At 53.2% G+C, this 25,198-nt stretch overlaps 8 protein-coding genes across 8 annotated transcripts; 5 read left to right on the top strand and 3 right to left on the bottom strand.

The window, feature by feature from the left end:
• Positions 1–1,515: 1,515 nt before the first annotated feature.
• On the top strand, positions 1,516–4,528 carry AB675_89 (uncharacterized protein; the record flags this gene model as incomplete). The annotated part of the gene is made up of 2 exons (XM_018149497.1): positions 1,516–4,229; positions 4,279–4,528. The coding sequence occupies 2 exons, from the start codon at positions 1,516–1,518 to the stop codon at positions 4,526–4,528; spliced, it is 2,964 nt and encodes a 987-aa protein (XP_017997664.1).
• Positions 4,529–5,776: 1,248 nt separating this feature from the next.
• AB675_88 (uncharacterized protein) lies at positions 5,777–6,077 on the top strand (the record flags this gene model as incomplete). The annotated part of the gene is made up of 2 exons (XM_018149386.1): positions 5,777–5,843; positions 5,917–6,077. 2 exons carry the CDS (start codon positions 5,777–5,779, stop codon positions 6,075–6,077), a joined length of 228 nt encoding a protein of 75 aa, XP_017997685.1.
• A 41-nt stretch (positions 6,078–6,118) lies between these two features.
• Positions 6,119–7,771, top strand: AB675_87 (uncharacterized protein; the record flags this gene model as incomplete). Its single annotated transcript, XM_018149277.1, has 2 exons — positions 6,119–6,507; positions 6,562–7,771. 2 exons carry the CDS (start codon positions 6,119–6,121, stop codon positions 7,769–7,771), a joined length of 1,599 nt encoding a protein of 532 aa, XP_017997684.1.
• A 790-nt stretch (positions 7,772–8,561) lies between these two features.
• Positions 8,562–10,564, top strand: AB675_86 (Alpha-L-arabinofuranosidase A; the record flags this gene model as incomplete). Its single annotated transcript, XM_018149168.1, has 2 exons — positions 8,562–9,831; positions 9,882–10,564. The coding sequence occupies 2 exons, from the start codon at positions 8,562–8,564 to the stop codon at positions 10,562–10,564; spliced, it is 1,953 nt and encodes a 650-aa protein (XP_017997627.1).
• Positions 10,565–11,914: 1,350 nt separating this feature from the next.
• Positions 11,915–14,510, bottom strand: AB675_85 (Ferric/cupric transmembrane component 7; the record flags this gene model as incomplete). Its single annotated transcript, XM_018149059.1, has 3 exons — positions 11,915–12,414; positions 12,462–12,969; positions 13,053–14,510. 3 exons carry the CDS (start codon positions 14,508–14,510, stop codon positions 11,915–11,917), a joined length of 2,466 nt encoding a protein of 821 aa, XP_017997648.1.
• A 2,446-nt stretch (positions 14,511–16,956) lies between these two features.
• AB675_84 (uncharacterized protein) lies at positions 16,957–17,355 on the top strand (the record flags this gene model as incomplete). The annotated part of the gene is made up of 1 exon (XM_018148950.1): positions 16,957–17,355. The coding sequence occupies one exon, from the start codon at positions 16,957–16,959 to the stop codon at positions 17,353–17,355; it is 399 nt and encodes a 132-aa protein (XP_017997743.1).
• Positions 17,356–17,936: 581 nt separating this feature from the next.
• Positions 17,937–19,975, bottom strand: AB675_83 (Laccase-2; the record flags this gene model as incomplete). The annotated part of the gene is made up of 2 exons (XM_018148842.1): positions 17,937–19,309; positions 19,345–19,975. 2 exons carry the CDS (start codon positions 19,973–19,975, stop codon positions 17,937–17,939), a joined length of 2,004 nt encoding a protein of 667 aa, XP_017997768.1.
• Positions 19,976–21,327: 1,352 nt separating this feature from the next.
• On the bottom strand, positions 21,328–22,353 carry AB675_82 (uncharacterized protein; the record flags this gene model as incomplete). Its single annotated transcript, XM_018148736.1, has 1 exon — positions 21,328–22,353. The coding sequence occupies one exon, from the start codon at positions 22,351–22,353 to the stop codon at positions 21,328–21,330; it is 1,026 nt and encodes a 341-aa protein (XP_017997702.1).
• Positions 22,354–25,198: the final 2,845 nt, after the last annotated feature.

Raw genomic sequence — 25,198 nt, 5'->3', positions numbered from 1 at the left:
ACCTGCAAGCCATATCGTAAGTGTGCCCCCTACTACTCATAGCGGATAGAGGGATCTCGCAGCAGTCCTGGCAGCGATCTTTGAAGTTTCCTGCCTAATGGCAGCCACCCCAAAGTGTCCACCTATGGCTCTACGTTTTCAGACATGTCGTGGAAAATACAGTAGCTGGACGCAGTGCCTTCGGAACAGAGTAAGACTCTGATGCCTCAGACGAAGTGTTTGCTGAACGAGAATTGGACGCTTATCAATGATACCTAGCCTCTACGCCTAGGCTAGTCTATCTCTCTCATCATCCTCATTTTCGATGCTCTAAGCTCCACTGCTTTGGTGACCCCGCCCCCTCCTACCGGTGAGCGAGTGCCATCGTGCAGTACCTGCTTCCAAAGCTCCAGTCTCTGGCCCACTGTGGCTACAGCCCTCACATGACAGCTTCTGGTTTCATCTCGTTTTTCAAGCAACAATTCATCATTACCACTACATCGCCGTCCTCTTTGAAACTCTGTCCTAGTCTTCTATGCTTACCCCTTCAAGCATATCCACTTACACGCGGTCGGCTCAGACTGTCGGGTCGAGTGGACATCCGTCGTCTTTTTCGCCTTCCGCGCCACGGGCCTGAGCTTCCACGCAAAACCTACGATTTTCCGAAGCTCTCTTCCTTCCTCGCAGTAACATTGCGTGCTCGCCGTTGTTGGAACCGAACGTACACCAACGTCGATCACAGCCATTGTTCCAGCTTGAAATTGAAAACTGAGTTAAATCGCCTCACACTTTCGATCGGCAGTCAGTGCCCGACGCGATCGTCTGGACTCTGGTGGGATTGATCCGCAAAGCCTCTCCAGAGCTATTCGGGGTAATCGTCCTCTCCAAAATCCTAGAATACCGCCAACCTTCGACTCTTCGTCCCGTTGCGCTTCTCCGACATCCAATTCACTGATTGCTCTATTCTCATCGCAAGTGGCATCTAAATCTGGGCGGCTCGCTGGAATTGCGTTTTGTTATCGTTGCTGGTACTGGCCACATTTTGTGACCTTCTGCGGGAGCGCTCGCAAACTTCGACCTTGTACTAATTCTCATCACTACCATCATCAACTTCAATCAACGGCCGAGAATATTAGGATCACGCTTGCTCCGACAATCATCGTGTACAGTCAGTGACCATTGCTTTAGTCATACAGCAACGGCCGCTGCACGTGCGCGCTTCAGCAATCTTCATCTCGACCGGTGGGGTCCGACGGCTCGTTCTCAAACGGAAGGCATCGGTCGGCATCATCTCGATTCTTGTGTCAGGACATGCGGCAAGCAGCCCAAAATCTTGGCTGGGATCGATTTGGGAACTGGTTTAATGGGCTTCTGCGAACATCGACCTTGATGCGCGTCAACCTCGAACCGTTGCAGCAGTTCTAGTTCGAGTGCTGCTCCACGATCGAAAGGCGGACAGGCGCCTTCAAGCATCGTGTCGCACGCCGTCATCCGAGACAGAGTTACACGAACGCCCCACTAGAAGCAGGCGTAGCCATGTCATCGTGGAACTCCCATCCTCCCTCTCACTATCCTGAACACCCCGAGCACCGGCCACCTCCATCAGAAGCGCCGCCTCAACAGGCTTATCCGCCACCACACCATCAGGGTCCTCCGCCACATTCTCAAGCACCATATCCGCCTCCGCCGCCAGCACGCGAGAATTCTGGGCCGTATCCTTCAGAGCCATATAGCCGGCAAGGTAGTGTATCTGCACCTACCAGATCACCTGCTGAACCACCACGGAATCACTATCCTCCGCCGCATTCAGCACCTCATGACGCGCAATACTACCCTCCGCCGCCTCCGGACTATCACCGCCCACCTGCTGCACCACCGGGCTACGCTCCTCCAGAACCTCAGCCAAACGGCGTCCACCCGCCACCTTTACATGTCCAGACAGGACATGAGATGATGCCAGGCCAGCCAGGACCGCCACCTCCGCATCACTATGGCCATCCTCCACCACAGCATTCGGCAGGGCCTCCTCCAAGTCCAGCGGCATATTATCAGCAGTCGCCATACTACGATCCTTCACAACAGCGACGAAAGCCTATTCGTGCCGCTCAGGCATGTGAATCGTGCCGTCAGCGCAAAGCAAAGTGTGACGAGGGCCGACCTGAATGTCAACACTGCAAAGATAATGGCTTGAAGTGCTCATATCGCGAAATGCAGCCTCCAAAGTCCGAGAAGCAGGTCCTACAAATCAGCGAACGGCTCGAGACTTTGGCGAACAATGTTGAGCAGCTGATTGCGGTACAAAAGTCGCAAGGTCTACAGATACAACAGCTGCTTGACTCACGATCAGCGGGAGCCGAAGTTACCTCGAGACGTGAAATTGAAGACTCTCGTCGAGATAAAGCCGACGGTGACGAGAAAGGAGCGCAGGAATTCGCTATGCCTCCGAAACATACCACAGCAGTGCATCATTTGTTCAATTGGACTTTGATCAAGAAGCTCATCCCGCCCAAGCAGTCCCAAACTTACGTGAATGACCTGGAACTGAATCGTGGCCTGCTCCGCTTGTATGGCTGCGGTGAAGGTGAAGACAAGGGCGATGGTCATGAGGGTGCACCTAGTCCAGCAGGCAGCCAAGACTCAGTCTACGACGATGATACATCATCTGGCTCGCCACATGGTGTATGGGGCAACGGACAACTTCCTCAGCCGCCTACGTCAAGCGAAAATGGTGCTCGGGACCATCCCGGAGGGCTAAGTCCACGTGGTGGGCTCATGCTCGATTCAGCGGCTGTCGACTCATACTTCCGAAGCTATATGGACAACATACATATCCTGCACCCGTTCATGGAGACAAAGGTTCTCCGACAAATGATTCACAACTTCAAGAGAAAGTATAGTTGGGACTATCGGAATCATGCCACGAATGCCGTTACCGGCAACAAACGCAAACGAGAAGCCACAGAATCGCCAACGCCGAACGAGGATCTTTCTGCCTCTTTCTCGGGAGCTCCACCTATCAAGTCACATGGTCGAGCTGTGAATGTGACCACGATTGAGCACTCGGTTGCAAATGCCATCATCTTGCTGATAATGGCACTCGGCAAAGTCTGTGCTCATCGCGAGCCACTGCCAGGCCCAGTGTCGACATCAACCCTTAAGACCTCGACTCCTCATACGATGTATTCGACACTGAGTGATCTCCCGTACATCAAATCAGCCCCAGCATCGCCATACAATCAGACCAATGGTATCGCCAATGGCATCACTGCCGCGAGTCCGAGTGCGGCACAGGGCAAAAACATGGATGTCATTCCAGGACTATCATATTTTGCTAAGGCAGCTGATATTCTCGGCGAGCTTCCTGGGGGTGTCCATGTGTCACATATCCAAGCGTATCTGATGGCTGGTCTATATATGGGTCAACTGGCTCGGGTGGTCCCTGCGCACTATTACATTGGTCTTGCTTGTCGTGGGTGTCAGATACTGATTGAGTCGACGAAGTATACTACAGGTGGCATGAAACCGGGTGAGAAGAACCTGGTCGATTTTGCGTTTTGGAGTGCTCTGCAACTTGAGAGCGACATCTTGGCCGAGATTGAACTTCCGCCGAGTGGCATCACGCGATACGAAGCCACTCAGCACGCCATGCTGCCAACATCGATCACGCTGGATGCAATACCCGAGTGGAGCGGAACTCCCGATATTCATCGCTTCTATTCCTATCAGATTCAACTCCGACGAACTATGAATGATATTCACACGATGCTTTACAAGAAGTCCGGCCCCGAAAGGAAGTTGAATAGCCTTCTGCACCTCGTCGGCATCCTAGAAGAAGGGCTGGAGAGCTGGCGGCAGATCCTGAACGATTGGGGCTGGGAGGAGGACGACTTCCAGAGCGAAGACATCAATGTGGCCCGCATGCGAGCTAAGTACTACGGCGCGAGATATATTATTCACCGGCCGTTACTTCAGATGGCTCTGGATATGACTACTCCGCTGCCACCTCGAATCAAGCAGGATGCGTCCCCAGAGAACTCGGACTGGACAGCGATGCCTTCGCCTGGACAAAAGCTTGCGCCCCATGACATGAAGCCGCCTGCTCCAAGGGGCGGTGATCCCAACAGGCAGCTTGATCCGCGACACCTGCACGGGGCAGCGGAATGCGTCAAAGCAGCTCTGCGAAGTACAACTGTGTTCGACAAAGTGCCGAAACGCTTAATCATTACCAATATCTTCGGCACTGCACACGCGTAAGTCAACCAATTCCAGACCCAGTGTAAATACTGACAATGTCGCTAGTCAATTTGGCAATGTACTTGTACTTGCGGCGACGTTCACGTCTCCTCATCCGCCTCTCCAGCGACTGGTACAGGCAGATGATCTTCGACACCTTTTCCAACGCACTATCGACATACTTCAGTACAACACCAACATCTCACCTGTGCTGGAGCAAGACGCCAAGATCCTGCAGCACGTTCGCTCGCAGCTTTTCCCGAACGAGTACCCATATCCTCAGATGAATACGAGCTTCTCCAGCCAGGGACGATGAATGAGACTCAATAGCGAATGACGCCTTGTGGTACGATGCCAATACTAACGGGCAAGCAAGGGCTCGCGAAGAGCCGTGGACATGGTTGATAATTGTCCCAGAAGCATGAGATTGTATTTGTGTACACAACATCGTGTGCTCCACGGCGAGCGCTGTATAGCAGCGCTGACGAACTTCAACGGCCTCACAATCAGCATTTTACGGGAATTGGGCGGATGGGAGAGCAATCCCTCGTGTTCGGACTGGATCTACCTACAACACACTACTACCTTCTAATTCCACAACACTGCTGGACAGCTGTGTGATTTTTGCATTGCGACATGCAGGAACGGCTGCTCAGCATCATCATACCCGGCGATCTGTACTCCAGGAGGGAGAACAAGATCTGTCTGTATACTAGATACCATATCTATACCTTTACGGCACTATACCTTCTGTTCCTCTTTCTCTTCTTCTTTCTGGGTCTCCTCCATCCCAGGACAACGACTACAGCTTCCGGTTAACTGTGCGGCGTCTCACACGCTGACGCTAACAGAGATTCCATTGCCGCTTACATGTCTTGGATCGGAAGATGGTGCCACTCGCAGCGCAGCGCTGACGATGTGGCGCATGGCCGCCAAGCACTGCACCGCCACCCTTTCTCCTCGAGGATGCCGTCCTGCTTTTCAACGCTGTAGAGCTACACGAGCTTCGTGTTCATCATGCAGTCTGTAGATCATCACATTGATGGACGTCACAATAAGAAAGCACCCGGAACTCCAATGTGCCGAAGCATCGTCAAAGAAACTACCTGGTAAGTCCAGATCAGCAGGTACAGTTGAGCAGCCCTAGGGAAATACTTTGCCCCACGCTTATTGCAAGCCATTGAAGCAACTAAAACTGCAAGCCGCCCAGGCGCGCTTCGTCATACTTCAAAATTGCCGAATCGCTGCTCTTTGCTGCGGGTGACCGTTGGCAATTCAAGTTGACCTGTTGTACACATCATATGCCACAGGTGCCGCATCTGCCTTGAGAACTCATATACATCGAACAGGCGTTGGCCAGTGAGTCACTGCGAACCTGTGTACCCTCAAAGTCACCTCGCGAGCGTCATTTGTCCCGTTGCCAACCGAACCTACTCATTGGGTTGCCTCGAACCAGTGACCGACGATCGCTTCACTTTCAGGTGCGACTGCTTCGCGCAGGAGCTGAACAGCGCTCCTCGAGCGGGAGACATATTCTGACATCACACACACCCGCGCCAGCACCATGGATCAAGTCAATCTGCGGCGCAAAGACACCACGAAAGGACCGCCGCTGCGGATCCTGTCACTTGGTAGGTTTTCCTTTTCGTAGCGTCGAGCCAGACTCTGCACAACACTGACCGATCTACTGACCACGATACACAGATGGCGGAGGCGTTCGCGGCTACTCAATGCTCATAATCCTCCAAGAACTCATGTACCGCGCCTACGTCGAAACCGAAGGCAAACCGCCAAAGCGCGAAGAGATTCCCAAGCCATGCGAATACTTCGACCTCATCGCCGGCACAGGCACCGGCGGCTCATAGCGATCATGCTGGGCCGACTCCGACTCGACCTCGAAACCTGCATGGACGTCTATGTCCGCATGACGAGAAAAGTGTTCGAAACGGACAAGACCATCGCCGGCATACCGTACAAGCACACGCTGTTCAAGGCGAGTAAGTTGGAAGAGGCGATTAAGGCGTGTGTGCGGGAGCATACGGTGTTTGAGGATGAAGGGAACGATGGGACGGCAGCGGGTGGAAGGGAGTTCCAAGATATATCGAGTCCGATCTCGCCTACAAGTGGAGCAATGAGGAGGTCGATGAGTGTGCGGAGTGGAAGTACATATGCGGTCAACAGTCCGGCGACGAATAGGACGTCTATGGTGTCGACTTTAACTCCCGATGCGGCGTTTTCGAGGAGGGGCAACGAGAATGCTAGTTTATATGATGGGAGGGAGAAGAGATGTAAAACGTAAGTCCCTGCGACTTCCAACTTATACTGAGGCAGTTGCTGACATATGAGTAGAGCCGTCACTGCTGTCTACAAAGGCACGAGCGCCAAGACCGGCTCCGCCATACTGCTACGATCCTACGATTCAAGGAAAGAACCACCGCCAGAATTTAACTGCACAATATGGGAAGCAGGCAGAGCAACCTCCGCAACAGGTCTGGCATTCAAGCCGATCAAGATCGGACAGAGTGTGTTCATCGACGAAGGTGCCGGCAAATATAACCCCAGTCCACAAGTACTAGAAGAGGCTGTCACGAACGAGTGGCCTGGTCGCGATCTTGGCATATTTGTGAGTGTTGGCACAGGCAAGCGACCATCAGGCACGAATCAGCAACAACATGAATGGTGGGAGGGCTTTGTTGGTGGCACGGTAGGCAGTTTCGCGGAAGCAAGGAGACGGTTGATATCCAAGATCGAAGGGTGCGAAGATACCCACGTGCAGATGATGAATACAGAGCTGCCGAGACGAGGCATACCTGCAGACAGCTACTGCAGGCTCAATGTCGAAGTCGGCGTGGGCGAGTTTGGCATGAATGAGTGGGATAGATTATCAGAGATGACCATCAGCACGCGGCGGTATCTCAAGAAGAACGAGACGCAAGGCTTACTTGAGAATGCTGCTAACAGGATGGCGAAGATTGAGCTCACGAAGCGGCGGATGGAGAGGCATCAGCGCGCCCCGAGCCATAACAGTATCGGTCTAGAGACACCTGGAGGACCAACGCCTGACTACCAGACGCCTGGAGGCTTCAGCGTACCGGAATCTTATCCTGGTGCGGTCGAACTGCCAGCGCGTATGGACTCGGTCGACCTTTATCCAACTTACAACACTCTCCGGCCAGGCCCAAATCAGTCACATTACGGCTCAGACGAGCATTCGATGGCATCATCAGGTGAAAAATTCACGGTCATACCAGAAGGTCCACACTCGCCCAGACTGTCCTCGGAAGTTCCATATCGATCAAGTGACGAGAAATTCTCATATCAACAACCTCCGCCGCCTCATCAACGGCACCCTAGTCAGGGGTACTATAACATATCATCGCCTTCAGAGCCACCGCCACGGCCACCGAAAACACCTATCAATGACGGGCCACCACCGCAGCAACAGTATCAGAACATGCCGATAAGATCCAATTGTGTTTCGAGATTACCTTACCCAGATACAGATGGGCCGCCACCGATTGTGAATAAGGCGAGGAAGCCTGAGTACCGGCCGGTCTGAGCTTCATAATACTACGAACACAGCACATGCAGGAGGTAATGAGCCAGCCGGGAACGAGCATATGACGAGCATACAATGCATTGTTTGATTATATACCCAAGTTGGCCTGTGTGATGGAAAGCGCAAGTAGGAAATCCACGAATTGAATATTGGAGCAACAACGATCGATCTACAGTGTTCGACGTACCTACCGCCGGAGGAATGCCTCTTGCATAGCCAATTTTTGAGCTCTCAGCGATTGGGAAGGTACAGAGACCACCCAGGCACAAGGTACCCCGCAAATGCAACGACTGTACCTTGCACAGCAGCTGTCATCACTGCAATCGTTGAGGTCGGCTAAGTGGCGGCTATGGCCCGTAAGCTGTACGGTGTGCTGTGCCCGAAGCTCTCGCGGTGTACTCCCCGCCTCCACCTCCGCCTTTGCAATGCCTCGCGTAAATGCCGGAGAGCAGCGATTCGTGCTTGTCTGCTGGGGAGTGGTCATTGTGCACGTCACTACACACTTTTCCTCCTCCTCGATCTACCTAATTGCACAATACGACACTGGAGCACCTCGTGTAAGCTCTCGGACGGTGCTAGTGGTAGCCGTCTTTGTTGAGCCGGTCGATCACCATTCAGGCTCATTTCAAGCACATTCTGCATCACCTACGCTACAGTAAGTACCTGAAGACATGTGCCGGCACCGGCCACTTCCTGCAATAGGCATGTGCGAACTCGCGGACAGCAAGTATAACAACAGTAAGTCGTGCTACGTGCGCAGCTGGGATCTGCTTGCAAGCAGACGCCCACCATGCGATTCTCCAGCACCCTAATAACTCTGGCCAGCGTGCCGTACGTATTGTCATTCCCGAATGCAAAGCGGCAGACAGACGAACCCCAGCAGACCGACCTGTCTGGCCAAGAGAGAATCAACTATACCTACTTCGAGGGACATGGTGATGCACCTGTGGCCATCGATTTGAATCTCGACGCAGATGGCCGGAATGAGACCGCCCCCTTACTCTACGGCTGGATGTTCGAGGACATCAGTCACAGCGGCGATGGCGGCATCTACGCAGAAGCGATCCAGAACAGGGCGTTCCAGGGCTCGACCCGCGACAACCCAGGCTTACCTTTCGGTCCATCGCTCGATGGCTACTACCCCGTCGGCAACGTGACGCTGAGGCTCAGTCGAATGCAACCACTGTCAGAAGCCCTGCCAGTGGTGATGGAAATGGAAATCGGCGGTCTGGCCGAAGGCGAGGTCGGCTTCTTCAACGAAGGCTGGTGGGGCATCAATGTCGAACCCGGCACCTACAATGTCTCGTTCTACGCAAAAGGTAACGGCGCACGCATGAATGGCACCCTCTCGAGCGTCAACGTCTCCCTCCGCTCAAACCTGACCGACGACACCTGGGCCGAACAAACCATCGAAATGACTGAGGACAAGAACATCTCCTACTTCTCCTGGACGCAATTCGAAACCCAGCTCGTAGTCGAAGAATCCGCCCCGAACTCCAACAACTCCTTTTACCTAACCTTCAACGCGTCCGAAGTCGCCGGCGACGTCTTCTACTTCTCCCTCATCTCTCTCTTCCCCGAAACCTACAAGAACCGCCCGAACGGCATCCGTCGAGACCTCGGCCAAATTGTCGAAGACTTGGGAACGACCTTCTTCCGCTTCCCCGGGGGCAACAACCTCGAAGGCGAGTCCATCGATCAGCGCTGGAAATGGGACAAGACTCTCGGTCCCTTGATCGACCGCGCAGGCCGTGTGGGCAATTGGGGTTACTACAATACCGACGGCCTCGGGCTGATGGAGTACCTCCTCTTCTGCGAGGATGTCGGCATGGAGCCTGTTCTGGGCGTGTACTCGGGGTACTCCCTTGACAACTATGGCGCGGGGGACACGAGTTTCCCGGAAGACGCAATGAGGCCTGTCCTTGAGGACATTCTGAACGAGTTGGAGTTCATCACGGGGAATACGTCGACGTACTGGGGAAATTATCGTGCCGAGCTTGGGCATCCGGAGCCGTTTGAGTTGAATTTCGTCGAGATCGGGAACGAGGACTGGTTCTCACGTAAGTGCATACCAACCCTTTGTCGATACAAGGCTAACGAGTTCCCTTAGCGTCTTCTTACAATTACCGCTTTCCCTATCTGTACTCCGGCATCAAAGACGCCTATCCCAACCTGACCCTCATCGCCTCTGCATACAACGAGCGCGACTACAACCTCACCTTGCCGCCCGGCGTCATCTGGGACACGCATCACTACGAGCTGCCTAGTTACTTTTTGCAGAACTTCGACTTTTACGATAACTGGAGGGAAGAGACAAATAATTCCGATGTGGGCGTCTTCATCGGCGAATACTCCGTCTTCCAAATCGACAGCACACTCCCCGAGCTAAACTTCTCCCGCCCGCCACCAATTGAGCATGTCTCCTCTCCACGCCTCCTCTCCATCATCGGCGAAGGTGTATACCTGCTAGGAGCGGAACGGAATCCGGACGTGGTCAGGATGGCCGGTTACGCACCCAGCTTCTGCAATCTAAATAGTGTCCAATGGGATCCTGACCTGGTTGATTTCACTGCGAATTACAACGAAACTGTGCGCAGCACCTCATACTTCTTGCAGCAACTCTTCGCCCATTCTAGAGGCACCCACACTTTGCCGGTGACGAACTCGGAGGGCGAATTCAACCCACTCTGGTGGAGCGCGACTATTGATGAGGACGTCAATGCTGTGTATGTTAAGGTCATTAACAGCGGCAATGCCACCGTTGACTTTTCCGTCAATGTTGGCGCGGAATAGACTGGGCTCAATGGTACTATCATTACGGCGGACGACTTGTACGCGGGTAATGATCCAGCGAGTGGGGAGGTGGTACTGCCGCAGGCAATCGAGGGCTTGCCAGCTGCCAGCGGGATGAACTTTACATACGCCGTACCGAAATTCAGCGTCAATGTGTTGCAGGTCGATCTGGCTTGAGTGAGAGGCAGGGTGAAGTGGGATGGTCGAAGAAAATGGCCAAGTGGCGGTCAGGAGTGGGAAGAGGACGAGCTGGCACACGTATGAGACTACGAATCCTATTAACGTAATGTATACACGCAGGTAGCTGCATGAATGAACTTGAAGCCCACCTGAGTGTTGCATCTGACAGATTATGATATAGCTCTCTGATCCACGAATATTTATTCCACACCCTCACGAGGTTCAACAACGCGAATACCAGCAATACCTCTTCACCGACCAAACAGACGATTCTCCCAGCGTTAGCTCATCTCCTTTGTCCCATAGCTCCTGCACCAGAAAGAAGCAAGTACCTACGCTTGTGTCCAGCAACAGATGCAGTACACGAAAAGCCCAGGTCATCCGGTCTGCGCAGGAGATTCTTGTCATCCGGTCTCATAGCAGAGCCCTCGTCATCCGGCTTGAATTAGTGCCAGTGTTTGTGACTGCCGAATGTGAAGCAAGCCAGGCTGGGAAGGTGCGCTCCAGCTCGACTGGCACTCGTCACCAGAGCAGGCGCGGCAATGACATCCATCGAGGAGGCAGCGGCCATACGTGGCAGCTGTGCGACAGCAGGTCTGATTGACTATAGGTGCGGCGAGCCTGGGAAGCTGTGCTGAAGGTTGCCTTGCGACTGTGGACGGCACGTTTTAGTTGGTGTGAGTGGAAGACGCGGTCCAGGCAGGCGCGATGTCCGTACCAGCGCAAGAGTGGGAAGCTGCAATACACCATTAGTCGTCGGTAGGGAAGGCGCAATCAGTGTCATTGTTTTGTGGACTCATCGTGGAGTCAGCGAGCACCAGCAACTTAAGAATGGGTGGAGGGCCTCCTTAGTATTAGGAATGCAGACAACACGAAATTGGGAAAAGCATGAAAGTTCCGTTCACATTCAATCGTTCTCATTCACAGTATATCTGAGACGAAGGAGACATGTCTTCATCCCCATCAATGCTTACTGCTCGTCGATCAGGTCTGTCGGATCTTTGAAACCAACCCCGAATACATGTCCCGTGACCATCGGATGTGTCGCAAACAAATAAAAATGCCGTCATCATTATACACTCGTTTCCATGGGTATCTCTCTGCCGCAAATATTACAGTCCAAGACAATCCTGGTGCTCCGTAACCCTTCACAGGCTTCCGAAGCCTTCCTCACAGTGCATAGTTCTCCGCGTGGAGGTAGATCTCGTCGATTCGCCCCTTCTTACTCCTCCGCCCACCGCTAGTCCACACCTCACTCTGCAGCTCCGCCACCGTCCGACTGACATCCACACGCATCTGTGGTGGTCCACAGACGTACACACATGACCTTCGCCCGAATTCGCGTGCCAGGCCTTTCAGGAGGTACGGTATATCTGGACGGCCGTACTCTGTCCGCCAGCCGTCGCGACCGAATGCTGGGGCGGCCATGCTAGGGTATGCTCCCGAGTCCGCGCCAAAGTGGTGTGTGGCGACGGTTGAGGGTAGGGTGCCGGGGAGGAAGGCGAAGCGCATGAGGTTCTTTTGAAAGGGGGTCGGTGTTTGAGGGAAGCCGAAGTTGAAGCTGTGCCGGTGTGCGGTGGTGATGCTATTTGAGGGAGGGCTGATGGGGTGGGTGTATTGTTGTTGGCGGACTGCGTGGTGGGTGATGTGTACTGCTGAATGTATGATGTCTGGGCGTCAGATTGCGCGGCCGAGAGTGTCGACACGGCTGAGTGACGCTTCCTTTTGGCGGATGCTGGCGGCGGCGGGAAGTATTCGCGTTGCGGAGAGTACTGTTGGGCTATGTGTTGGTTCATTCGACGGGCACTGTTGGGTGAAAGGTAGGCGTTCTGTGGCAGAGCGGTGATCGTGTCGTTTTGCTCTTGATGAGATGTGTCTAATCGGTCAAGCTGCTCCTTCATATCTGGCTCGTATCCGTCCGGGATCAAAGCGGAGTTTCGTTTTGAAGCGACGCCCTGTAGCGCGTCGTTGATCTTCTCCTTCAGTCCCGAGTAGCGCTGAGACTCGCGATGCGAGGTGTAGGTTCCTGCAGCGTACGGATCGTAGCGTTTCGCAGCGGTAATGAAGAAATGGCACTGCATTGATCCAGGCGGGGCGTGCTCGCGGCAGATGCGTAGCTCCTCCTTGAACCATTCCATCAGCTCGGGTCGCTTCATAGCCCATATCACGGTGACGTTTGTCGTAGTTGCTTTCCCATCACGCATGCGCTTGACTAGATCGAGGACCTGGCTGGCGATAGCTGTGATGCCTGAGCCGCCGGCGAAGAAGACCACGTTGTCGAAAGAGGACATCTGACGCTGCATGCCACCATAAGGTCCATCAATATAGGCGCGATAAGTTTTGTTAGGGCCTTTTTGAGTGCTGTGTCGTATAGCTTGCGCGTGAAGCCACCGAATGGTCGGAAGATCAGCATCATATCCCGGTATTGCTCGCCATACTCGGACGGGAAGTCTTCGCTGCAGAGAGAAGCAATGCAGAAGGGATGATTTTCGAACAGCGCAACGCCAGGCATGCGCAGATAGACATACTGACCGGGCTTCCACTTCTTCTGGGTCGGAATTGTGACTTTGACAGCGTTCTCAGGTAAGATGGTGACTGCAGATTCCTCGCCGATCAGGAACGAAGCCCGCAGAGGGTTTGTCCAGTTGAGATAGAAGAGTCGCAGAACAAGCGAGACCGAGGCCAGAGCGATAGTGCTATAGAGATAGCTCCAAGACGTCAAGTAGTTGTTGCAGTGCCAGAACAGCAGACCGATGAAGCCATAAGCTACAGGAGCGTGCAGAATGACGAACAGTTCGTATAGCCTGGAGCGGAGAATCGGCAGTGAGTGGAAGACCAAAAAGGCTAAAGGCGCTATCGCAGCGATACCCGTTGTGAAGATGTAGTACTGCTGATTGAAATAAAGCTTGAACACCACGAAACCGTTTTCGTCGTGTATCGACTGCCACCAGTAGGGTACAGCATGAACGACAGCGAACATGGCGCAGATGTATGCCGTCCATCGGTGCAAGACCATAAGTCTCTGGTGGTCGATTCCGGTCATATATGTCAGGAGATTTGCCTTGGAAGACGTGAGGACAATCCATGGCAGAAGCGAGACCGATATCATGCCTGCTCGGATAGCCAGAGGCGCGGATCCATACGACATAGACGCATAGAAATATGGCTGTGGCAGGAAACAGTACAGCATTGATGACGCCACTGCCGCGAACACAATCACAATCACGTTCAACGACGGGAATCCGAAGGTGAACTTCCATATCCGCAATGCAGGAACCGGCCGGTAGAAGACGAATCGACAGAAGGCGATCAGGTTGTTGATCGGCGTGATGGCAGACATCGGTGCTTGCTTCTTCGGGTTCTGCGGTATTAGCGGTCCTGTTGACGGGAAGAAGTGTCGTGTCGAGCTGTCCGTCTGCGAGCTCTCAGGAAATGCCGACCCCTCATTATCAATGGCCGAGTTGGCCGTCCACTCCTTCGCTGACTCGATCACATCCTCTTTGTGTAGGGCCGTCCGAATCTTGTCGCCCCAATAGTGGTACATGCGCATAAACGCCGTCGATCCGAGCAGTATCATAGCGAAGTAAACGAAGAGCAGGCTATATTTCGCTGAGCTCGAGAACGGATCTTGCTGGATGGCATCGACAAGCGCTGGTGGCGTTGTGCTGTTTATGGGGATGTTTACTCTGCGATGAAGTTCCGCGAGCTGTGGTAACGATATGACCTCCTCTGCAAACAACACATCTGGTAGCGACGACGGCGCCATGGCGAAGAGGGCACTTTAATCGAGTACACCGGTAAGTGTTCGGGTTGTTGTATATAACGGTTCCTTCCTGCGGTCGACCTGGTGGAGTATTTAGGGTCCGGCCCCGTTGCGATGCTGATCTGTTGGATATGGTTGTATAGCAGACGGTCTACTCAATGCAACCGTTGTACAAGACAGGGCATATGACAGCGTCCGGAATATGGATAGAAAGCCGGCTTTCTGTAAGAAATGAAGGAACTGGACGGTATGTGCGATATGCAATGAAGTGGTGGAATGGGAAAGGAAGATGTCTGAGCGACGAGCAGGAGGAGGTCGTGAGGATTGGCGCTCAGGTCAAGCAGAATAGTGGCATGGCACGATGTGATGTCGTTCACTCGGTAATAGAAGTGATATGGGCGGTGCGCTATCGCGTTATTGCGAACAAGAGACTGGGCGCCGCAACATCGTGCAGAATTGGGAGCGCAGGTAGATGAGCATCACCAAAAGAGGTCACTCACCTACTGTCTGTTGGTGCAACTGTGCAGTAGAACCGTGATCGCTACCCTGGACCCCTCCAAGGGTCCACGAGAGAGCGGTTGCACATGGTGGAGGATTGGCTGGGATGACAGCAGGGATCACCCATTATTGCCCAAGCTTATGCGGGTGGCATATGGCGCGGACCGTACGGAGAAAAGTGTTTATTGCGGCGTCGAGTATTGCAGCAACCGACTGAAAGGTGCCAAAAGCTGACATGCGATTGGGGAAGGGTAAGGTGATAGGTACGCAGGAACAAGATAGAGTTGCAGGAATTCGAGGGAAGAGCCCCAGATCACCGCCAAGAGGGTCTACCTCGGCCACTCTCTAATGCTCTGTAAGCGCCCATCTCAGGCCAGAACATGGCTAAGGCGACCAGACTTTACTGCCAGCACCAATCATACGCCGAGAAGAGCCTGAGCTCGAGTGACATTCGACAGGCATTTCGTAGATCCAAACGACTATCGAGACTCCCCATGTGGATTTTATCTCCGTGCGTGCAGCTCAGCTCGTAACACGTGCGATCCTTCACGAGGTTTCCTGTCACTTCGGACTGCACTCGAGGGTGCGCTCCGTTCTCGAGAGGTGCCTTTTGACGATAGTAAATTCTCAGGACTGATGTCTAAAGACATCGACACTGAAGTCAGCCAACGTCGCGCCTGGCACGCATAAATGTTCATTGACGCGACAGACCACACCGATGGAATCTCGGGCCTTAGGCGCAGTGCAAGCTATCTGCTGTCTCATATGTGTCACAAGCTAGGCTGCTGACTGCATTGAAAGCGAAAGACGGTTAAGATATGAGCCTCGAGAAAAGGCAACCAGAGCCGTCTTGGCACTCCACCATCCATTAGAAGGCATCCAAGGTATGTGGCGTTCGTTTCCTATATGTCGAGCTCGCTGTGTTCAAGGCCGATTCCATCGTGTAAGAGCGACAACGTTGGGCTGATGTACCAGACTTGGATCACACTCGACTGCTACAGCCGCCACGGGAAGCTACAAGCTAGGGACATGCGACCGTCGACAGTGGCGCGTCGCACAAAATCAATCGCAAGAGCTTGATGCTTACCGACCAAGCAGGGTTGCTGTGGATCACGACACCGTCGACATGAGGAGACCAACATGGACCACGACGACATAAGCATCGAACGGTCGAAGTTGAGGGCGGGTCATCATCGGAATCACGCATCGTAAGTACAGATCGGAAGCTGAATACAGCTTGGAACCTCTCAAGCTGGTCTCAAATGTCGACTGTCAACCCTCTCATCCACATCTACTGAAATGAAGTGGGAAGTCGTTCGAGCAAAGCCTCTCCGTCGAGCTTGCCTTTGCACTAACGTCAAGGACAGCGACTTCCGTGCTGTGACAAGCTAGAAACACGAGACGAAGCACTGCGGTTGCTTCGAATCAAGCTGACCATGAGATTGAGACTCAGTACTCGTTGGCCAGGGCAGTGACTGAGCTGTCCCCACTCTCTGCCTCCGCATTTTCATCCCAGCAAACAAAGCGTGACCGGCGGTCGATGGCCATGGGATCACTGCGCGGAGGCGGTGATTATTGCTCGTTCTGTGCCGGAGGCCAGTCGTGCTTCGACGACATCAATTCGCTTCACGATAGCGCGAGTGCTTCGTCCTCGCTCGCCTGGGAGGAATTATACAGGCTATTTTGAACAGCTTGGTTGCACGAACGCAACAGCATTCCATCGCTACGTGCTCCAGATTTGGTACGGGAACAACATGACAGGACGGCTAAACCAAATCTCTCCCGCAAGGGGTAATCAGTGCCGCTCAGGACTATAAGTAAGCCCTTCGAAGTCATTCAGACCGCTGCGTGAGTCCCTGATCGCCATCCGCCTCCCTTCTTCCTAGCCACGTACATTTCCAACAAGTACTCCTATCAACACCCAGCCCAATATCAACGGAGGCGACCAGTCATGTTACCCCCTACCACTGCCCTGTCCCTCGCCCTCCTCACGGCCCCCCTCCTCTGCCTCCTAGCGAACCCCGTTCAAGCCGGCTGCTATGGCCACACTGGCGACCACGGGTCCACCGGCTCTTCCGACCTCGCCTTCCATCACATTGATGTCTCTTGTCACGACCCAAATGGTGGCCTACAAGGCTACTATGGCCCATCATCTTGGAAGGGCTTCTGCGCGGACCACATCTGGTTCAGTATTGACAACCTGAATGGCAACGCTGGCTTCGACCTGAACGACGACGACTGTGAGCGGGAGATGAACAATGTCGTTCTGTCGTGCAGCCAGAACCGGGGCGGAGATCTCGAGTACTTGTGGGGTGGGGAATTTGAGAAGGCTGGGTGGAAATTTCGGTGAGTTGATTTTATTGCTTTTCGCGCGGTCCGCGGCGTACACACAAGTACTATGTGTCCAGATGGCATATCTTTCTACTCGGTCTACCTTGAGACTTGACTCTGACGGGACTAGAGTGGATCCCTGGGCCTGCTGAATGAAGAAGTGGGTATCTGCTCTCCCCGACGGTGGAACGTTGAGCAGTAAGGTCACGGCGATGGAAAAGAAGGGAACCCATGAGCAGTAGCTAGTCAGACAGGCCAACCTCGGCACTAATGTTGCTCGGAAACAAAGCTGGCTCTAGCAAGCCGACGCAGACACAGTAAGCATCCATAGAAATTTGAGAAGCGAATGGCTTACGGCTCTGCCCAGCCAAGTGGTCAACGTAAAAGCCTCCAATGCAAAGTGTATACCCTTAAGTCTCTTACAGACTTCCAGCTCTGCCTATCCTCATGTACTATGTATTCAGTCTTTATAGCGTGCAGAGCACGGACAACCACCCATATTACCTGAACATCCCCTCTTTCCTGCGGCCGACCTTCACCAAATACCACCATAAACCTTTGCGCCAACACGCACGGCAGGTCCGATTTCGCGTAGACTCTCTACATCAGAGCACGCTTCACCATCTGGTCGTTCAACATGTGCATTTTCTTCGCATCCATGTTTCTCGCCTCCTTCATGTGTTCATTCTGGCCCCAGCCACGTCTCTTCAAGCCAGAGTCACTCTTGGGATAGACCGCCGACTGATCGTAGCTGCCCCAGGCTGAGCACTGATCATCGAACGCAGTCCCCTCCCCGCACTGGGAACCATAAATGCTTGGCATCTGATCTGGCAGTTCGACGAATTCCAAGCTGAGACCCTGAGAGACGTGGAAAGCGATGTGGCAGTGCATAAGCCAAGAACCTGGATTGTCAGCCTGGAAGGCAATGACTGTCCAACCGCTGCCGAGCAGCATGACCGAGTCGCGACGAGTAGGGTTCTTGAAATTGAGGCTGTCCATATCGTTGTCTGGGTTGAAGTTACCATTGCCCTGTCCGAGGACGGCGAAGTCATGACCGTGCAAGTGCATTGGGTGGGGGGCGAAGAACTGGTTTTGAATGACCCAGAAATACCACTGGGCCTTATTTGGCAGTGAGATGAGGGACCATTCTGCTGGCAGCATGGAAGGTAGGTTGGCACCAGCGTCGGCAATGGCGACGTTGCCGGACACCTCTCTGACGGTCGGGCGGGACCAGTCAACGCTTTGGCTGACGCCATTGAGGTACCAGAGGAAGACTTGTTCGTTGGAAGCGAGTGTAGCGGTGCGGAGGCCGACAGGCAGAGGAGCAAACTGCTTGGCGAAGTCACTACCGTCGACTGAAGCCTCGACGATGGGAATAAGGTTCGCGAGTGGCTCATCATTGCAGACGGGCACGATGATAGTAGCTGGAGCGCTGCTGGTTGGCAGCGATGCGCTGGACCCGTCATAAACCACAACGGCGCATGCGCTACCAAGACCATTGTTGGCATTGAGAGAGCATCCTGGCGTAGGGATGGTCCTCAGATAGTAGGCGGAGGCATCCTGATCAGCTTCGATGACAATGTCGTAACGCTCGCCAATGCCAATAGAGACCTCAGTTGTGTAGTAGGGTGTGATCGGAACATTGTCATTGGCAATGACGAGGAGCTTGTGACCATCAAGTTGAACCTTGAAGTGGCTGTCGACGGCAGTGTTGACGAAACGCATGAGGTGCTTCTTGCCTGGAGTGAACTTGAACTGTTCTCTCTCGCCTGATGACAGGTCTGGCTTGATGTTCTTGCCGTTGACAAGGTAATTGGTCGCGTTCGCTGGCCCAGTACGAGCGACTGCGTGTTCAACTTGGAAGATGGTCTGGCCCTCGTAGATCTCGTTCATCATGACCGAGCCAAGGTCGATGTCGTAATTGGCGGATGCAGGACCATGGACAACAATGGTCCAATGACACCGTTGCCATACTGAGAGCTGAAATGGGAATGGTACCAGGTGCTACCATAGCCGGTCGCCTGGAAGCGATAGACCTTCTCACCTCCAGGAGGAATGGGGCACTCGGTAACGCCACTGACACCATCATTGACGTTATTGCCAAGTTGGCGGAAGCCATGCCAGTGAATACCCGTGCCGTTGTTCTGAAGCTGGTTGATGACGGTGACCTCGAAGATATCTCCCCAATTGCCTTCCAAAAGTGGCCCAGGGTATTGACCGTTGATCAGAAACATTTCCTGTGGGGCTCCACCGTCAGGAGCATAGCTCGAGTTCGTGATGGTGAACGTTGCCTGAACGGTCTTGCCTGTGGGCCATTTCTGAGTGTAATCAGTGTTGATATCGAACCCAGCAGCCCAGTTGCCACGATGCTCAGCAGAGTTGGGCGCATTCGGGTTGTTCTTAGCGTCCTCTGAGGTCGACAGAGATGCATCGGGTGGCTGCGCAGGCGAATTGGGCGCAGCGGCGCCGCCGGAGGGTTGAGATGCTGGAAGGTTGCCATAGGCTTTGGCTGGGCCGTTGTCCACAGCACCACTTCCAGCCCAGCCAGGAATCCCGTCGACAGGTTTCTGAGCTGGGCATACGCCAGCATTGACGGCGGCGATGGCAGCAAGGACGCTGAGAACCGATTTGATACCCATGACTGTAACAAATAACGTGAAGGAGCGACTTTGAAGCAACAAAACTTCCGCGCGTCCTGAAGGAGTGAAGGACTACGGGAACAATCAAGACTTACCAAGAAAACGTGGCAATAGCTTGAGCAGATGATAGACAGCAGGTCCAGCTTGTATACGTTCCACTCGTAAGGTTCAGGACGTGTTGTTGTCCAGTAGAGTTTCCATTCCTCAGACGAAATCGGAAGATTCTCGATGCCCCTATTTGATTGTCACGAGTCTTGGATTCCAGCACGTATAATGGCCCAGTAGATCGGGCCGTCCTCACCAGATCGAATGCTCACTCACCCGGATGCTGTTCATACTGTGACTGCTGCTTACGTCGTGGCTCCGTACCAGAGCTTGGTGAATTCATCTCTGGTTGAATCACCCGCACTCCCACGGCCGATCTCAGCGTGACCTTTTGCTTCGGCTCACAGGATGTGGGAGTCATGAGTCAATGCGATTTTGACCTTGAAGCTGTTGTGTTCGTCGTAGACTTGATGTTCAAGCCAGTTGTGTCGGTGCACAAGGCAACCAGACCTCGGGGGCGTTGCGGAGAAGCCTGAAAGACGCGATCTCGAAAAGCTTGGCGGAGCTTACGTTTTCCTCAGCCCTGTTTCCACCTCATCACATTTACATTCCTCGCTATACTTCCGTCACTGTGGCTCACTCCAGCATTGCACAATTTGAAGCGTGCCAATTAGCCGAACTAACAACAGCAGTTCTATCGCAAATCATATATGCCGACTGTGCCGCAGTTGACACCTGCAATGTACGAAGCTGTTTTGTGACTTCACTTCCACGCGTTATGCCGACGTGCTCGAAGTCCAACCAAACCCACTGTCTCGCTTTGCTGACTTCCCTGCGAACGTCTCGATGAATATCACACTGACCCGGTCTGGTTGCTGGAACATATTCGATGGAAGACTATGCTAAATGCGATCAGACCTCATCTCATGGTCACAAGCTGCTTCAGATGGTCTGATTCCTACCAAAGAGCCTCACAATATTCCTTTCTGCTGACAGACCGCCTCTTGCATACTGGTAGCTGAAATGACCGTCGACGGATTCTCGTTGGTCCGGACCAAAGCTACTGAGTACTGGTAGGGAGTACCCAGCACTGGCGACGTCCAAGCAAGAGCAGCGTCGAGGTACGAGCATTTCGATCTGAGATTGTAAACCTGCAGCAACTCCACGGCAGGCTGAAATCTCTTCCCTGCGCTTGACACTTTCTCCTTCGTTGGAGGGCTCCAGTGTCATGTCAAATTGGTCAAGTTCATTTTGAGCGATGGCTGGCCACCTGAAACTGACAAGACTATATGGTATCGATTTCTACGCTATGAATATTGAGGAGCTATCAGCGGCCCAGCCACCACCGACTCTAAAGTCGGCGCACCGGGACAATCTGCGATCACAAAAATGATAATGCCTCTGTGGGGCTCGATATCGGCTGGAATGACCGCCGTACCGGTCTCAACGTCGAATGGCGAAGAGACATTGTTGGTACCATGGAAGGCAACTAAATAGTAGTCTTTACCGTCCACAAACTTCGGCTGGTTAGCCTCATCCGGAAAGGCGACACTGATTGAGGAGCCAGGCTTCATCGTCGCATTGCCAACGTTGCTGATGAAGGGCAGTTTCTGGTTTGGACTCGGGTACGGCGGATTCTCAGGTGGGCAAGAACCGTTGACTATGAATAGGTTCGTCGTCTCCAGGATTTCATTGGCATATGGGAAGATGGTATCGGAAGGCCCAGCAAAAGGATTGGCTCGCCACACGTCCATCAGGCTCCATGTGTTGTGGCGGCTCTCGACCTCCGCAATCGCTACTAATGTGGCCTTCGATGCATCCAGCTTGGCCTGCAACACGAGGCCCGTTAAGAACGCCATCGAAGAGACCTCAAGCAGTGTACCAAGTTCCAAATAGCTTGCAGCATCGGTGTACGGAAACTGGTATTCGCAAGCGCCAGGCCTGACACTTCCTGAGGAAATTGCTTCTTGGAAAATTGCGAGGTGACCAGCTTCGTTGTCTCGGATCTCAGAAATACGGTCATACGTCGTGTTTGGGAAGCCAGCTTCTTCAAACGCGCTGGCGTTGAAGCGAGCCACGCCTTGCTGATAGAAGGAGTAGATAGCCCATTCTGCACTTAGAAGATTCTGGAAGAGCAGGTCGTCGTCACCAGGAGCATCATTCGGCGTGGGAGGTTTTGCAGCTTTGGTGACATTGGCAGGGAAAGCGTCTGTCTTGCCGCGATATGTGCTATAGTAGGAGGACTGTCCGGGCTGAGGACCATCTGCTGACAGAGGGGCCCCGATGACGAGGCTGGCTGAGAAAATTGCGAGGTAGAGAGTATGGCGTAGCATGATGAATGGTGAAGCTTTGGGATTGTAGTGAAGACGTTGGGACCTGCAACTTTTCCTTGCACGCCACAGGATTTATATTCGATCCAGATGATTTCTTCATAATGATGCACTCCCAAAGAGGTAGATTTCTCGAGGCACAGCCGCGTGCGCTACAGCTGCCGCAATGCTGTGCTTGAGCCGCAAGGACTACCAGCAGGACCAGAGTAGAGTTCGCTGCTGCACGATTGCGATACGCCCTATCATCGTCACCGATACAGAGATTCCCGAATTGCAGGACTGAATCTAGAGCAAATTAGGCAATACTTACCTCGAAAAATGAGCCTATTTGGGATAGCTATCAGCAGTACCTCAACGTTGTTCCTGGATCCCGAGGCTTGTCGATCCTTACCGATAACAAGCTTTATGCAAATGATGCAAGAGCCTAGTATGCTCGTGAAATCTACTCAACATAGAATAGTCAGTGGGAAGTCTGGAATGAATTGTGTGCGGCCGTACTCCGAAATTACTATAGAAGTTGGCCGCGAGTACTCTACGCCTCGTTGACTAGGAATCTTCGCAAGCAAGTGCAACAACTGATGGAGATAATCACTATCGAAGTTGGAGCCCGTTGTCGTGGAGCCCATGACCGAGTACCTTCAACCGCACCAGAAAATCATGTCCAAGATGAATGGTTTTGATCTTACAAGAAGCATTCAACTGCCCAGGCTTCAGCCGATCTCTAACATAGCTTTTGCGGACCTCCAAAGACCTTTTCGTCCGGCTGAGATGTCGTCAAGCATTGTCTCAAGCCATATGCCTACCGCGGTCCGGTTTCTTCCAACAGCTTCGTAGGCCATACGCATCGGAAATAGGAGATTAAATGTACCTAGCTCAATCCAGGTTTGATTAAGGTGGAAGTCGACGCTGCGGCAGATGAACAAGCCGGCGTTGTAAATTTCCTGCTGTTGACTCAAATCCTGCTCGGACTCGCCCAATAAGACGCGAAGACTGGCACGAAAGCGCAGGACAAGGATCAAGATTGCATAATACAACGTTAGGATATTGGCTTGGTAGAATGACTCAAATTGGAAGACGCTCGACCAAGCCAGAGTTGTGCTCCCAGCACGATTGATGATCACAGGCGTGGTGGTTGACGGCGGAATCTCCGTATACTCATGATGGTGCCATAACAAGTTCCATCGCTGCAGGTTGTCGTACACTTCCTGGGCTTTATTCAGTACTTGCTGGAGCTGCGCGTTTCTCTTGACCTGGCTCTGTTGAGTTCGCATAATCCGGTCGCGCACAACAAACAGTTCGGGACAATCTGCTAGAATGTCGTGTAGCAGTTTTCTTGAATCCAGCCTGTCCGGGAATCGACTCCAAGGCATCGACCTCCACTCGTAACTAGCCACTATCGTCGGTTTGTGCAGGACTAGAGCAGCGAATATCATGGTGGGACGGCATCGCTCGAAGATCATCAACGATGGCAGTGATGTCATTGAGCCTGGACCTCTTATCTTGAGCAGTCGCTCCAGTCCACAGGCATGGTTGATCCAGCCATGTTCATTCTCAGAAATCAGGAACTGCTGACATTAGCGTGGGTTTCCTTTCATCAGGAATGTACTGACTTCAGTGACCTGCATGATCACAATCGCCTCCAACAAGTCAAAAGAGCTCGACGCTCTCTCATCTGCAAGAGCCTTGTGAACTGTCTGTAAAGCAGTACTGTACCTTGACAGCCCCTGAGAAGTCACAGCCTTCTCATGGTGCTTTATCCCAAAATACGTTGTAGAGAGTGCCAGGAAGCATTCGCCTGCAATCGCGCCGTCGAATCCCGAATCCCTTGGGACTGTCTCAAGACCATTCAGCAGTCGGGAATGCGTAAAGGCCTGATACAAGTCATCGTACGGTACAGCTAGTGTCCGGGTGTTGTTGAGATCCAGCACCGTCACGGTCGGACTGCGCGAATCAGCTTCTACAGCCTTGACCGAAGATCTTGCAGTGTTCTTGACCCCGCCATATGGAACTATGGTCATACCACGCGGTCCAGTGCAGGAAATCCTCGCTTTTTGGCACCGCAGACAGGAAGGTCTTGCTAAGTCTGCTTCTTCTCAGATAGCTACAAGAAGGCGCGATGCAGGAACTCACCACACTTGACGCGTCGCCGCCGGCAGTTCTCGCAGGCCTTGGAACGCCCACCGACTCCAACCATTGTGAACCCTCAAGCATGCAACGCAAACCTACCAGGCGTAATTGCATGCTTGCTGATCGGAATGGAGTAAAGTGAAGATCGGGTGAGAGAAGGCCGAGCCTCCCTCCAATTGAGTGACTTCAAGGCCCCTTACCAGAGCAACCTTGGAAGCAGTTCACCGTCCACGTCATCCGGCAATACCATCCTCAGCTCAACTCAACTCAACGCATGACATCTCATGAACGACGCGATTTCGAAAAGCTTGGCAGAGCTTATGTTTTCTCAGCCCACTCTCCACATTCACATTTCTTTGCTACCTAGGTATACTTACCCATGACTTTCTCCTATCAAATAACCACAAACCGGTTGTCCACGTTCCTCGTTCCGGCGAAAATCTTTAAAAAGGACACTGGGCAAGGCAACAGTCGTTCTATTCGGTGGCGAAGCTAGCTTGCCTAAGGAACCCGCGCCAAACGTCTGGGAGCAGGTGCCGACGCGCTTTGGCATCCGCAAGTTGAGAAAATGCGTTCCTGGCCATGTTTACTCCGCGAGTATCTCACATGCTGTGATGTCCTGCCTTCCCCGTCGAACCCCAGATTCGCTTCCCACCGCGTTATGCCCAAATGAGGTATTCATGCCTGTCGATCCGCCGGAGCAATCTCCAAGGTCTCGTCA

The sequence above is a fragment of the Cyphellophora attinorum genome (assembly GCF_001299255.1).
Source record: "Cyphellophora attinorum strain CBS 131958 chromosome Unknown Contig22, whole genome shotgun sequence".
NCBI lineage: Eukaryota > Fungi > Ascomycota > Eurotiomycetes > Chaetothyriales > Cyphellophoraceae > Cyphellophora > Cyphellophora attinorum.
This window is presented reverse-complemented; position numbering and strand designations above follow the sequence as displayed.